Raw genomic sequence first — 14,136 nt, forward strand, 5'->3', positions numbered from 1 at the left:
TTTTAATTTAATTCCAGTTATTCTTGATTTATTAGCTAATCTCATCTCTTCTTACAGCTGTGAGATGTTAACCTATTTCCACAAGCATCTCTAAAATTGTAGTCGTAATAATGTTTTATCAAGCTCTTATGATTATGGGTTCTGTAGAATTGAAAATTAAACGTGGATGAAATTACAAAGACAATAAAATTCTAGTTAATATTAACATGTGAGTGATACTCTGGCTGAAATCAAACTTGCAGCTCACAGTGTAGGCATGGTGCCAACCCCCACACTCCCATTCTTTTGTGTGTGGAATAGTTGTCCAGATGTGTTTTTTTGTTACATGTAACATAAAATTTACCACTTTAATAACCATTTTTAAGCATATAGTTCAGTACTGTTAAGTGTATTCACCTTGTTTTGCATCCAATCCCCAGAGCCTTTCCATCTTGCAAAACTGAAATTCTAAACCTATTAATAACTCCCTTGTTCTCCATCCTCCATCCCCTGGCACCCACCATTCTGCTTTCTTTTTCTATAACTTTGACTACCCTAGATACCTCAGAGAAGTAGAATCTATACAGTGTTTGTCGGTGTGACTAGCTGTTCTCCTTACCATGGGTTAAGGGTTCATCCAGGTTGTAGCATGTATTATAGTTTGCTTTCCTTTCTAAGGCTGAATAATATGCTATTGTTTATATAGCCCACATTAGTCCATGACATCTAAAGCAGTGTGTGACAAGAGCTGCAGCACCTTCATAATAAAACCAGAGCACTGAAATCATGTGGCAGTGCTTAGTTAGGAAATGGTTATCCAAATGATCCCCCAAAATGCTTGGTTTTGTTTGTTTTATAAGCATAGTATTGAAATGAAATTGATAATCTCACAGAGAATGATGCTGAGGCTGTACTGTTGGATTCCATAATGGAATCACCAGTGTGAGGGTAAGTGAGGTGAAGTGTGTAGAGTACCTGACTGGATAAGATGCTAAAGTAATGTTAATTTTCTTTCTTCAGTTTTTTTTACTTGCTATGGTTATAAAATTAATGTTTTTATTTTGCTTTACAAAGAGGTGGGTGTTTTAATAAGATTGACATGTATATATATCGTTCACTAGAATGGACCCACATAAAGGCCTCTGCTTAGAAGTTAAAAAAATATTTTTCAAGTTTTATTACTGTCATGTGTAAAACTTGACCGTTATTTTATTTTCTAAACATGTATTGAGGCACTTAACTCCTTAACAGGATGAGCCAAGTATTGTATCTCTCTTTAAAAATATTTTGTTAAATATAATGAATTAAGGAACCTGGCAACTAATCTTAAACTTCTATATCAAATATTTAGGATTATTGCTCGTAAAAATGACTGCCAAATTGCTTTGTCATGGAGATTTTCTGAGCATCTTCCTCATGTATTATGTTTCAAACCACCACTAGGCTCAAGAGTGAAGCTGCAAATGAATAGATTAGTTACACTTTTTCTTCAGAAGTCTTAGATCTTTTGTGTTTAGGAGTAGGCCATTTGGGATGTGATGATAGCATACATATGTGCATACATATATGTAAGTGATAATGTTGATAATATTGCTAATTGAGGGAATAATAGAAGTTAAGATCCCTTAAATCTTTGTCTTTTACTCACAAATATTGTTAGCATATAATATTATCAGATATAGAATTTCCATTACAGAGGATAAACTCAGTTGTGCAGGGGTTCTAGTAATACACACATCATAAAAGATGTTTGTTTTAACCAGGCCGTCATTACTCTTCCTGGGTTTTTGATGGGCTATAGAGTTGGTTTTGTAATACTGATTTTGTTTTCTGTGATGGTATTTGATGTGATGGAACCTACTTGTAATGGAATATGAGCCAGCAGTAGATAATTTGTCTGGAAGCTAAATAGATTTATAATAGTTTAGGTCTGGAAGGAACTTTAGCAGTTATGTGCTACAGACATCCCTTGACCTCTGTCAAACTAAAGCACAGAGGTACTAGAAAACTTCTTAATGTCATCCTAGCTAATTATGGCAGAGCCAGACCAAACTCAGGACTCACGGTCTTCAGCTCATTGTGTTTTCCCTTTTGCCACAAGTTTTATATTGGCCATAATAGAGACATTTGCTTTAAGTGCTTTCCGTTCTGTGACTAAACTGTTTGAATTTTGTACCTGTTATGTGTACAAGACATTGTAGTTTATTAGATAGTCAAGATATGTTTTGTTTGCCTGCCTTTTCTAGTGTCTTGCTAATTTGTATGTATGTATATGTACTTATTTTTTTTCATATTTTTCTGCTTTAGTTTCTTTTTTCGTAAAATTGGGTGTGATGTGACCTTTGCTTTCCCTCATAAATTTGTGAAATGGTCTTCAAATTTTATTTACTGGAGGTAATGGTTTTAGTGTATAGAATTGTATGGTAGCTTTGTGAGGAGGAGTCTTAAATGTCTAGCCTCTTTGTCAGTGAGGAAACAAAGTCTAAAAGTGAGATGAGTCACTTGCCCAAGATGTCATGACTTTTCAGTGTTAACCTGCAACTGGAAACCAGGATTCTTTGTCCAGGGTCCATTGAGTTAAGCTTGATCAAGTCTGAATTTGTGATCAAACCTGGACCCAGATTATGGCTGTCCCAGTAGCTATGTGTGACTTTGGAAAGTTACCTTAATATCTCCAGTCTGTGATTTGTCTTTCTGTAATCTGCCTAAAATTGATGCTATTTATACAAAACTTTATTAAGTGCATTAATAATAACTTTCTTGTTTAAAAATTTAATAGAACTTTAAGGACATAATTCAGTTGGCACATATCCTTTTAAAAATTTTTTTTTTTTTTTTTTTTAGAACGAGTGCTATTTTTTTTTTCCCCTGGTAAAGTCTCTTTGGGATCTCCTGAACCGCAGAGATACTGTTTTACTTAAAGGATCTTCACCAAAATGTCAGTGATAATCTGTGGTGATGATTTTGGTTGGTAGGATCTAGTTACCTTTTTTATACTCTAATGTATTTAAAAATAATATACAGTGAGAATGTAATGGAGTTTAAGGGATGTTAATTTTATTTACTATTTGAATTGGTCCGGTCAATTTAACTTGATTGACCTCGTTTATACCAGTGTGGGAAATGAAATGATTGTTAGATCCCTAAAAGCTCTTTCAGTTCTGATATAACACTAACTGGTAAAGATTTGGGGGATAGAAATAGAATTTCCCAAAAGTATGCTGGGCTGCTTGGGCTAATGGAGTGGTTCCTAACCACTGTCCATAGTGCACTGTTGGCAGTTCTACTTTTGTGTGACAGGGCCACCATAAATGTCAGCATATGTATTGTCTTCTACCATTTTGGTAGGGTCTAGGGCAGGAGTCTCAAGTCATATATATTACTTGAAAGGAGTTCTGATGTCATACTTCATAATAATAACAGTTTTAACATTGAGTGCTTCCTGTATCTCAAACTTAGTTCATCATTACAGCCTTATTTGTTTATTTGTAATGGAAGAGGAGAACACTCAAAGGAGTTCAAAGTCACACAGCTAAATAAAGACTGTTAAAGCCAAGATTACACCCAGGTCAGTCTGACACAGTAGTTTATGTGATCTTACCTTCTAATAGGTTGGTTTTCATGGTCTACTTCAAATTGAAGAAATTTGAGAGTTTTCAGAATTTAACTTCAAAAAGTCCCCTTAAATTCACTCCACGAAAGAACAGTGAACTCTCCAAGTTTTCCAGTTACAAATTTCTGCAGTAATTGGCTTTCAAACAGCAGCCAGGAGAGGGGAGGGGCCTTAATGAGTGTGCGTGCAAAAGGCACTGTTCCTGGCGACCCGCACCTTCCTATCTCAGTCCTCTAATATAGTCACAGTTTGTTTAGGAAAGTATTAGATTAACTTGTTACATAATTTTTTACATTTCTGTGCTTTTTATTGAATTTGGTGTCTGCCCATATTTTTGCATTATATCTAGCCTTTAATTTGGTACTTTTTACTGTTATAAGGTCAGCCACATTCTTTAATCTTAGGGAAAGTAAGTAAACTACAGATTCCTGGCTGGCTAGCTGTTTTCCCACCATTTTACATTAAAACATCGTGGTGCTTCTGGTTTATTTTGTGCTCCCTAAGCCCTGAAAACCTCCTATTATGATTAGAATTTTATTTAAAAGTTGATATTATTTCTCTTTCTAGTGTACTGTCCAATTTGGTAGCCACTGGCCACATGTCTGCATATGAAATATAGCCAGTCTAAATGATGTGTGCTATAAATGCAGAATACACACAGAATTCTGGAGAGGTAGTCTGAAAAAAGAACATGAAATATCCTGGGTTTTTTTTTTTAATATTGATTACAGGTTGAAATGGTAATAGTTTGAACCTTTCGAGTTATATAAAAATATTATTAAACTAATTTCACCTTTTTACTGTTTTTAGTGAGGTTACTAGAAATCTTTAAATTATATATGTGGCTTGCATTTTTGGTTTGCATTTTATTTCTGCTGAGCAGCACCAGTATGTTTGATCAGCAACATCAGATGAATTTTACACTGTACGAATTTACCAAGAATTAATCAAACCTGGCATATCTATGTGTTTTGTTAGTTTTTTCTTCTTCTAAAGACTAAAGCTCATCTAACTAGATAGTTATTATAATAAAACTGTTAATTTAAGTACTTGGACTTGTATTACTTGGGCTTAAGGAAAATCTGGTGCTTGAATAACAAAGTAGATACATAAGCCTCCTGTGACAGCCCCCACCCTCACACCTGGGGTACAGCTGTTGCCAGGGGAGGTATGATTTAGAGCTTTAATTAGGATAATAGGTGAAAGAAATAGAAAGCTATTGAAAGTAATTAGTTTAGATGATACTAGTAAATGCAGGTCATGACATAACTTTAGCAAGTAAAACATTTTTTTTTTTATGGGAAAGCATAAACCACCAGTTCTTGTTTTAAGATATGTTTCTATAGTTTTATTAAGAATAAAAGAGTTTGAAACAAAATTTTTTAAAATGGTGTTTCTTGGTCTACAGTTTTTTTTTTTTTCTGTATTGGTGAACTATTTCTTGGCTTTGACACAAATTCTTATTAGGAAACTGAATAAGATTATTTTAACATATTTTCTTAAAATTTAAAATTATTTCATAGGACTAAAGTATATTAATAAGCCCTACAGCAAGTCTGCTCATAGAAAGTATGAGCAGTTTATCTGATTGCTATTATATTACAGTCAGTCCTCACTTAATGTCATTGATAGGTTCTGTGACTTTAAGTAAGAAACTGGTTTTACCATAGGCTAATTGATATAAACAAGAATTAAGTTCCTGTGGCATCTCATCAGTGTAATAACGAAATGATATTGAGGACCAGCTGTGTTTTGAAGAGTTGTAGTGTTAATTGGAGTCTCTGTAAACAGATCCCTAAATAACTTTATAGTTGTTGATTTTTAAACACATAAGATACCAATATCAAGATCATGTAGATAAATGTGGTCAAAAGTTTAAAAATATTTGCTCTATTACTAGTATTCAATTCATTACTTGCAGTCCCTCTATTTGTTCTTCTAGGCACCTCTTAGCAGTAGATATTTTTGTTGGCTGACTGTCTTTAGCAGCTAGGGGAAGAGAATGTGCTGAGGCAAAATAGCTTCATCACCTTGTGGGTTACCTCCTAACTTTGTTTACTGGCAGCACAGCCAAGGAGAAAGTGAACCAGTGGTATGTTCTTTGAATGGCTTAAGGAACTATTGAGCTAGGGCTCTGCTTTCTTACATGTAAAACTCTTAACATATTTTAATGTTAATTTTACAGATCCTTCTGCTGAGGAATTGAGACAGCTAATGATGTTGCATGGAGGTCAATACCATGTATATTATTCCAGATCCAAAACAACTCACATTATTGCCACAAATCTTCCTACAGCCAAAATTAAAGAATTAAAGGGGGAAAAAGTAATTCGGCCAGAATGGATTGTGGAAAGGTAAGTTTAATGTTTAATAAGTTTTAAAAATTGGAATACGTTTAATGTTTAATAAGTTTTAAAAATTGGAATAACTTAAGGGCGAAAAGTAGTAATGTCTTAAACTATACTACCGTACCTGTAACCTCACACTGATGATTCAGGTGGTATAGGATTTGACATCCCTTGGAATGATTCAAGCAGCAGGAAGCAGTGATGGGAGGGGGCTTGATTAAGCAAATTAATTCATTTGGCAAATATTTGTGCTCCATGTACTTTGGAAATATCAGTGAAGAAAACACATCTTGCCCCTCTATCTTGGAGCTTACATTCTGTTGAGGGAAACAGATAATAAACAGTGTGGTTAATATATGAGTAAATTATATCACATGTTAAAAGTTATACATGCTAAGGGATAAAAGATCAAGGTAACATGAGCCTAGAGCATTGGGAGTGAGAGAGGTTCCTGGTGTTATTACTGCCTGTCCTTTAGTTATTCTAGCATGACTCCTCTGCTCTTAGTTTGAAGCTGATATATTTGTAACTCAGTGCTAACCATTCATACTAATTTCCTAAGTTTAAATGTCATCTGGAACTTCAGTGATGAGCCATAATGTAAGTGATTTATATTTTGAAATGGTTTGTTATACATATGAGTGATGGCTAGATTTTTGAAAGTTGAAAGTGAAAATATCATAATTTTAATGTATGAATAGATTATAATCATTGTATGAAAGAATGGTCACATTGTATAATGGATTGCTAATGAAACAAACTTCGAAATTTTTTAGTCAATTCCAAGTTCTCTTAAAAGCCTAAATTTCACTAATCTGACCCTTTCCATAAATTTATTCAGCAGATTTAGTATTGCTCAGTTCCTTTGCATAGCAGGTGAAGCAGCCCGTTTTCAGTGGGAGGCAACAGAGCAGTGGGAAAGGCTGTGCTCGGTCTCTGGAGACTCACCTAGGGACTCACATCCAGACTCAGGCGTGGGAGTGTCCCTGTCATCTTGTGTAACTTGGGGAAGAGCTGTGCAGTCATCCTGAACCTCATTTCCTCCCTTGTCAAAGAAGGCTAATCTCTGCTTGCCATGGTTATGTAAGAACTTGAAATAATATGTGCAAACTAGCACAATGCTTGGCACATTGTACAGGCATAATGTATAAGAAGTAACTTGTTTATTTTTGTTTTTATTGTATAAACATTAGCAAGTATTAAAAAACAAATTCCAAAAGGTCAAAAGTGCATTTTGAAAACGTTCATTTGGCTTCCAGAAATTCAAATGGATTTTATAGATCAAGAGTTTTTAAACCTTGGGGATATGAAATTGAATGCCCATTCGTAGAACATACGCTTGACTCCTTGTGCTGTGTTCTCATGACCTTGCCACTGTCCATTCATTATATAGGATCAGTAAACATGGCCTAAGCCGTGTGTCTCCTTGAAGACTTGTGAGATTTTCTGTGTATAAGAAGTTAAGGTCATTCTGGAGCCAGCTGTGTGTGGTCATGGACATTCCAGGCCTAGGGCTAGAAATGTGACCTGGGTGTATTGGTCTGGCTTTGCAAGGAAAGGGGGAGATCCATGGACAGTAGAAAAGTGGGAGTGAAAACGGCTTTTTCCTAGTAGGACCTGATTTGCTTAGAAAATGGTGGCTTTCATTACAGCTCTTTTCTTTCCCCTTGTTCTTCCTTCTTGTCCAGAATGCAGCTAGAGAAATAATACAATAGGAAAAGCAACTGCAGTAGTGATAAGTTTTAAAATTCATGTTAATGGATTTTATTTTAGCTTGAAGTTGGGCTTAATCATCTGTTTTTCAGTGATGGAAGCAACTTAAGATAACATAATAAAATGGCCTCTTTCCTTCATTTTATCTATAAGAAGGCAGGGCTAATAATAGAGCAGCCTGTTTGCCCAAGAACAGCAGGATTCAGAGTCCAGATTTTCTGACTCCTATTTGGGCCTGCTCTTTGCCATTTAATTAAGCTTATTGAGGAAGAATTGGCCTATGTGGAAATGGATCCATCTGGGCATATATCTTAGTATATAAAGTAATATGCCCAGTGTCTACTTCTCATAGCACAGATCCTTTTGGTTAAATCACATTACTGTTTTCTTTCATACTCTAACCTTAATCTTTTTAATCTCTTCTCAGCAGTGTTTAAATGAGATTTTATACATAATATTTTAAACACTATATTAGCTATGAATGGATGATACATGATCTCTTCTATAATTAGCTTTCTTGTTTTTAGTTTGAGCAGTTTAAAAAGCAACTACCACTTCTAAGCATGTGCGGTGATTACTTTGCTTTGGTTAGAATTCTCTAGTGTCTGTGCCTATGCCATGAAACCTGAGTTAATATACATGTGATTGGAGGGCCAAAACTGCTAGGAGGCAGGAAAGCCCTTTAATGAGAAGCCTGTACAATGCATTAGTGTAAGATATGAGATGATTTTACTAAAACCTCTACCTTGTAAATCCTGTCCTTGTATGTAGTATTAGTTAGTGATTTCAAATTTTTGCCATTCTCCTTTTCTTCAAACAATTTCACATTGAAATTTGAGTTGTAGAATAGTTGAGGAGCTGCTGTGATCACCCCATGACCTCGTCAGGCCTGAGAAATGCCACAGAGCACAGTTTGAAAACATTGTCCTAAGTTATTACAGGTCGAGTTAGTTTTTGTTCTTCATTCTGTGTTCAGTCTTTAGCATGGGGACCTGCGTCCTGTGGTTCTGCGTCCTGTGGTTCTGCTGTGAGTGGAGAGGTATGGTCTCCATTCTTCCAGTTCTGCTGGCTCACTGGGGTCTTCCAGTGGAGTGCTTAGTCTCAGGCAGAGTCGGATTTTTCTTTTGAAGCTCACAGACTATGATATGTTAGCACATTTGTCATGTACCCTGCCTGATTCTCCAAGGATCTCATACATCACATGGGCTAAAACTTTGTTTCTGATTACTTTCAGTGTCGATATTAAAGTGTTTATTCAACTCATTTAAATAAAACTTGATTGCAACTTTATCTCATGATTTAATTTTCTTTGTGTTTTTGTGTCTTGCCTCAATTTATTCTTCATAGAAAATGTTCATGACTCTAGTTTCCTTTTTACTTGGCTAACTAACCAACACACATTTCAGACTATCCTACCCCGCCCCCCATGACCCATAGGTAATCTTTTACTTGAAAATGTATTCTGTCTTTAGGAGCTAAAGAATGAACAGCCTAACTCTCAGTATCTGTAATAAGAAACAATCTGGACTCAGTAGGAGAAAGGGCAGGAAGTTGTGTCCGTATTTTCATACCTGTTTATTTTCTTTTCTAAGCTCATGGCATCTCAGTGAGTGGTTGGGAGGTTTAGGGGATAGGGTAGAGGGAATTTTAGTTTTGTTGCATAGAGATGATTTTTGCTTAATGGTAGAATAATGGCACATAATTAGATCCTTTCTCGCCTTAAATCCACTTTTGAATATTAAAGGAGATAGATGCCTGAATGGGTGGGCAGATGAATATGCCGGGGTTAGATACCATTTTTTCTAATAGAGAGTGACTGGGACATTGACCGGAACCATAGATACATTTAATGTACATAATAGTTTCATAGAAAGAAAGTGCTGTTATTACAAGCTAGAAGAAAAAAATGGAATAGAAATTAATGTAGTGATGATTTTGTTGTAATAATTTTTGTAAAATTTTCCAAAATCTTGTTATAACTGTAAGTGTGAATTCATTGTCAGTTGGTAGAAATAGGAAATGGTTTGGAGAACTGTTAGTTACAGTTTCATTTTAGAGAACTTTAGTGGGGGTAGGCTGTAGGGCAAAGCAAAAACTTAAAACTCCTCAAGGGGATGAATATTTCACTTGAAATTAATGTGTCTAATCCATTGTATAGAATGTAAATTCTCATGTATATCAGTGTATATAGTACATAGAAAGCTTGGTATATAAAGAAACTGGTTTTTGGTAAAGTGAAGCTCCTTTTAGTTTTGAAATTTGGATTTTGGATTTTGATATTTGTTTTTTCTTGGTGGGGGAAGAAGAACAGAAGAAAATGCAGATACAGTCCCTTTGTGTTTAGGATAAGCAGGAGAATTAGAAACAGAATTCCTGAGAGAATTTTTTTTTAAGAAGAACTTTCAAAAATACACTTTCGCATAATATTTCTATCCATGTATCTGTTTAGATAAATGGATAAGCAGGGATAATTAGGAGTATACAACTGATATGTAGTGGTTTGAGCTTCAAATTAAAAGAATTTCATGTCTAATGTTACTGTAGTGTGCATTGGGCTTTAATTCCTCTTACTAGGTGTCTCTGAGGATGTCTGATTTGAGACCTGCAGTATTTAAATTGGCTTTCTTATTTTATACCAGTCTCCATGGACTTAGTTATATAAGCCTAAAACTTCTGTTGAGTGACATTGCTCTTGTTAGGATTGGGACAAGATGTTACACCTTGCATGATCATTATTGACCTTCAACACCACCTTTAAAGTCTGTGTAACTCCCACGTGCTGTCACTAGGGTGGGAGAAGCAAGCAGGACCCTAGGCATTTCCTCATCACCCTTTTCTTATTTCTGATGTGCAGCTGGCACATCAGGAGTGGTTTCACTTTCTACTTATTCCTTAGTTATAGCTGCATATGATGAAAGGTGGGAGGCTAAGGTTAGGGTTCCACTTCAGGTATGAGGTGCCTCTCTCCCCAGAGGTGGGAGGTGGTGAGGAGGGAGCAAGTGAGGTAGATTATACTATAAGGAAAGATCATAGGCAGGCAGTTGAGACCAACTGTTAAAGGAAGAAAAGTTAGATAAAGAATAAAGTAAATTAACACATGGTCTAATTTTGGGATTTTGATTTTAAAATTTGAATATAATTTGTAATTTTCATAAAACTAACTTACCCTGGTGATAGATCAATTTATGTAAATGAAAATTGAGATGTTGTCACTAATATGTTCTTTATCATCATAATTTAGTAGTTTTAGCATTTGGATCCAGTTTAGGGTACTGTAGGTAGGATTACTAAATACATAATGATATAATTACATAAAGGACGTAGTGTATAACATATAGTTCCATTTTTAGAGTATATCATCACTATGTTTTCCTGTATTTACAGTTGACTATATTTAAAAATTTTTTTTTGTAAGCCAATTCAGTCATTTCTTACGTGGTTATTTTAATGTTTAGCGCCCTTTGAGAAAATTAAAATGTCAAAACTCTTGGATTTATGATACAATAAGAAAAGTTATCTGTTTATTAATTTTTTTCTAAGTAATTAAAGTATGACTTCCCTAGTATATATTTTAAGTTTAAAGTCAGAGAGAGGTTTAGAAATATTTCCTGATACTAAAGGAGCCTGTTTTAAAATTTGAATCTTAACATAAGTATATTATGGTTGGCTGTTTTAAAATTTGAGTTGAAAATGATATTTTAAGCAGTACAATAACCATATGTAACTTAATTTATTAGAAAGCAAAAATCACTTTAAGACCACTTAATCAAGTTAGTTTTAGTCCTGAAGTACAAAGGAAATAGGTGCTTAGGAGTGCCAGTACCACCTAGTATTATAACAATGCTAATATCACTCTGGTCTTTACTGGTGATGTTTGCTATACAGTAAACATTTGGAAGAGGGTATATATGATATAGCTTCTACCTTCATAGAGTTCATATCCTCAAGTGGCCTTGTCTCTATCACTTTTTAACACATAAAAATAGTATAAATTATTCATTACTCTTAAAGTTGAGGTTCTTTATTTTGTCCTATTTTTTTTAGTTTACAGTTTTTCACATTTAATAGACCTAACAGGAATTGTGGAAATTGGGAATCCTCATCCAGTTTACTTATTCTGGGAAGACTTACTATGTGATACGGGATTTGAGAAAGTCTTGATGACTCTATGTCAGTTTTTTGAGGGAGAACTGTGGTAAATATTAGTCACGTTGATTAAAATATTGACTTGTCTAACTCTTTATTTGTAGTTTTTCTCATCCTACTCTATAGTTTTTTGCTTGGTTGCTTTTTTAATCTCATAGGATTGTTGACCACTAACATCTCCAGTGTGTATCTTTTCATGTGTGGAATGTCATTCCAGAGTGTTTAAGTTAAGAGTACATTGTATTAGGATCACTAAGGCGGAAGGAGGGGAATAAACTAGGAAAACAGATGACTTATGAAGCTCATTTTCCCCAAGTATGGAACTGTTAAATCAGTGTTACTTTTTTGTTTCAGCATCAAAGCTGGACGACTCCTGTCCTACATTCCCTATCAGCTGTACAGCAAGCAGTCCACTGTGCAGAAAGGTCTCACCTTCAATCCTGTGTGCAAACCTGAGGACCCTGTGCCTGGTCCAAGCAATAGAGCCAGACAGCTCAACAACAGAGTGTAAGTTTGTCCAGAGAGGGAATGCTACAAAACTGGGTTTTAGCAGTGGGTGTGGCCCCTTGTCTACTGAAGAGAGAGATAACAGATGTAAAACTTAGCTATTCATCTGTATAAAACATGTCGAAATAGGTGTGTGGGTGTCTTACCTAAAAATTATTTCAATTGTGATGGTTTCATAAATAGAACATAAGCAGGAAAGCTTTCTCAGTCGTTTTAGATTCCCCTGTTAAATTAATGGATTGTAAATTATTATAAATAAAATTTTCCATGGATTTTCCTGAAAGTAATTATTTCCACACAAGGAATTTGCTATAGGATGTTGCTTTCTCAAAAAATGAACTAACTGGTCTATGGTCATGTCACCCTGAATGTGCCTGATCTTGTCTGATCCTGGAAGGTAAGCAAGATTGGGCCTGGTTAGTACTTGGATAGGAGACCACCTAGGAATACCAGGTGCTGTAGGTATTATAAAAAAAAAAAAAAAATGAACTAACTACACCAGCTGTACTTTTATAATGTGCTATGCATAGAAAAGACAGTTAATGAAAATGTTAACATTTCTAGTTTATTTTTTTAATTGCCCTTTTATAACGATTCTAAACATGTAAATATTTCATATCAGTGAAAATTTAGTTGGCCCTAAATATTGCAGAGTTAGAGGTGAATAGAGTTTTTTTCCATGTAACTGATTTTTAAAAAATATATTGATTTAAGCTTTAATTGCAATACTCCTGGGTAACTTGGTTTCACAGTTAATTGGTGTGTTACCTTCACTTGTATATCAGGTGGTTCATTATCATCAGCATTCTCATTATTTGTAAATTGCTTGCTTTGGGAGTTGGATATATTTTTTCCAAAAGACCCAGGGTCTAATTAACCTGGGAGGATCCGAGACTACTACCTTCTGTAGTTGTTGTTGTCATTTGTTCTTTAACTTGTATTCACTTAGAAGCATATTCACATGTTTTCACATTACCTAAAACTTAATTTTTATAGTACTGTGAAGGTGTACAACAGGTAATACCAGAAAAGCTTTCAGTGTACAACTTCATTTTTTTTTTTCTTACCCACACTAATAAAGGAAAATAGAGTAGTCCCCCTTATTCATCAGGGGTATGTTCTAAGACCCCCCCCAGTGGACAGTACGGAACTCTATGTATACTCTGTTTTTTCCTACACATACACACCTATGATAAAGTTTAATTTATAAATTAGACACAGTAAGAAATTAACAATAACTGATAATTAAGTAGAATTAATAACAAAAGTTAAGTGAATAAGGTATCTCTCTCACTCTCAAAATACCTTCATTTGTATACTTCCATTCTGTCAGTGTTCCAAAAGTTTTAAAAACAAAAGCTTTACTGTACTGTCACCCTTCTTATGATTATGTGAGATGATAAAATGCCTAGATAACGAGTCTACCCAGAAAGACATGCAATTTAAAACTTATGAATTTCTTACTTCTGAAATTTTCCATTTAATATTTTCAGGCCACAGCTGATGGTGGATAACTGAAACTGTGGAAAGGGAAACTGCAGATAAGGGGGACTATTGTCCATGTTTTTTGAAATTCTTTGTGTCAGTTTTAGGAAGAATTTACCAATTAGATTTTACTTTTTAACACATTGACACTATTGCCTAATAAATGTATCTTTGCCTGTGATATATTTTTAGTACAGCTACTTCGTAAATATCCATTTGTCTAGGCTAAAAAACTATAGTAAAGAAAGAATGTACATTTACAGTGTTTTCTTGCCAATATATGCATTCCTTGTTGGGTATGCTGCTGGTATACATGTGAAGGATCCTTGTATCTATGACATAAAA

At 34.8% G+C, this 14,136-nt stretch overlaps 1 protein-coding gene across 14 annotated transcripts in view; it reads left to right on the forward strand.

Moving 5' to 3' along the window:
* The window catches only part of REV1 (REV1, DNA directed polymerase), a 73,150-nt gene that overhangs the window by 22,273 nt on the left and 36,741 nt on the right, over positions 1–14,136 (forward strand). For 5 of the 14 annotated variants that reach the window (XM_023525198.1, XM_023525199.1, XM_023525200.1 and 2 more), the window contains 3 exons: positions 2,824–2,917; positions 5,778–5,946; positions 12,154–12,306. In XM_023525198.1, the coding sequence (XP_023380966.1) occupies positions 2,824–2,917; positions 5,778–5,946; positions 12,154–12,306 (416 nt within the window). Of the gene's footprint in view, positions 1–2,823; positions 2,947–3,451; positions 3,548–5,777; positions 5,947–9,104; positions 9,209–12,153; positions 12,307–14,136 lie in introns of those variants that run through there. The other 9 variants (XM_011383755.2, XM_023525201.1, XM_023525202.1 and 6 more) reach the window with 5 other exon arrangements.

Source organism: Pteropus vampyrus, unplaced genomic scaffold (assembly GCF_000151845.1).
Source record: "Pteropus vampyrus isolate Shadow unplaced genomic scaffold, Pvam_2.0 Scaffold541, whole genome shotgun sequence".
In the NCBI taxonomy this organism is placed as follows: domain Eukaryota; kingdom Metazoa; phylum Chordata; class Mammalia; order Chiroptera; family Pteropodidae; genus Pteropus; species Pteropus vampyrus.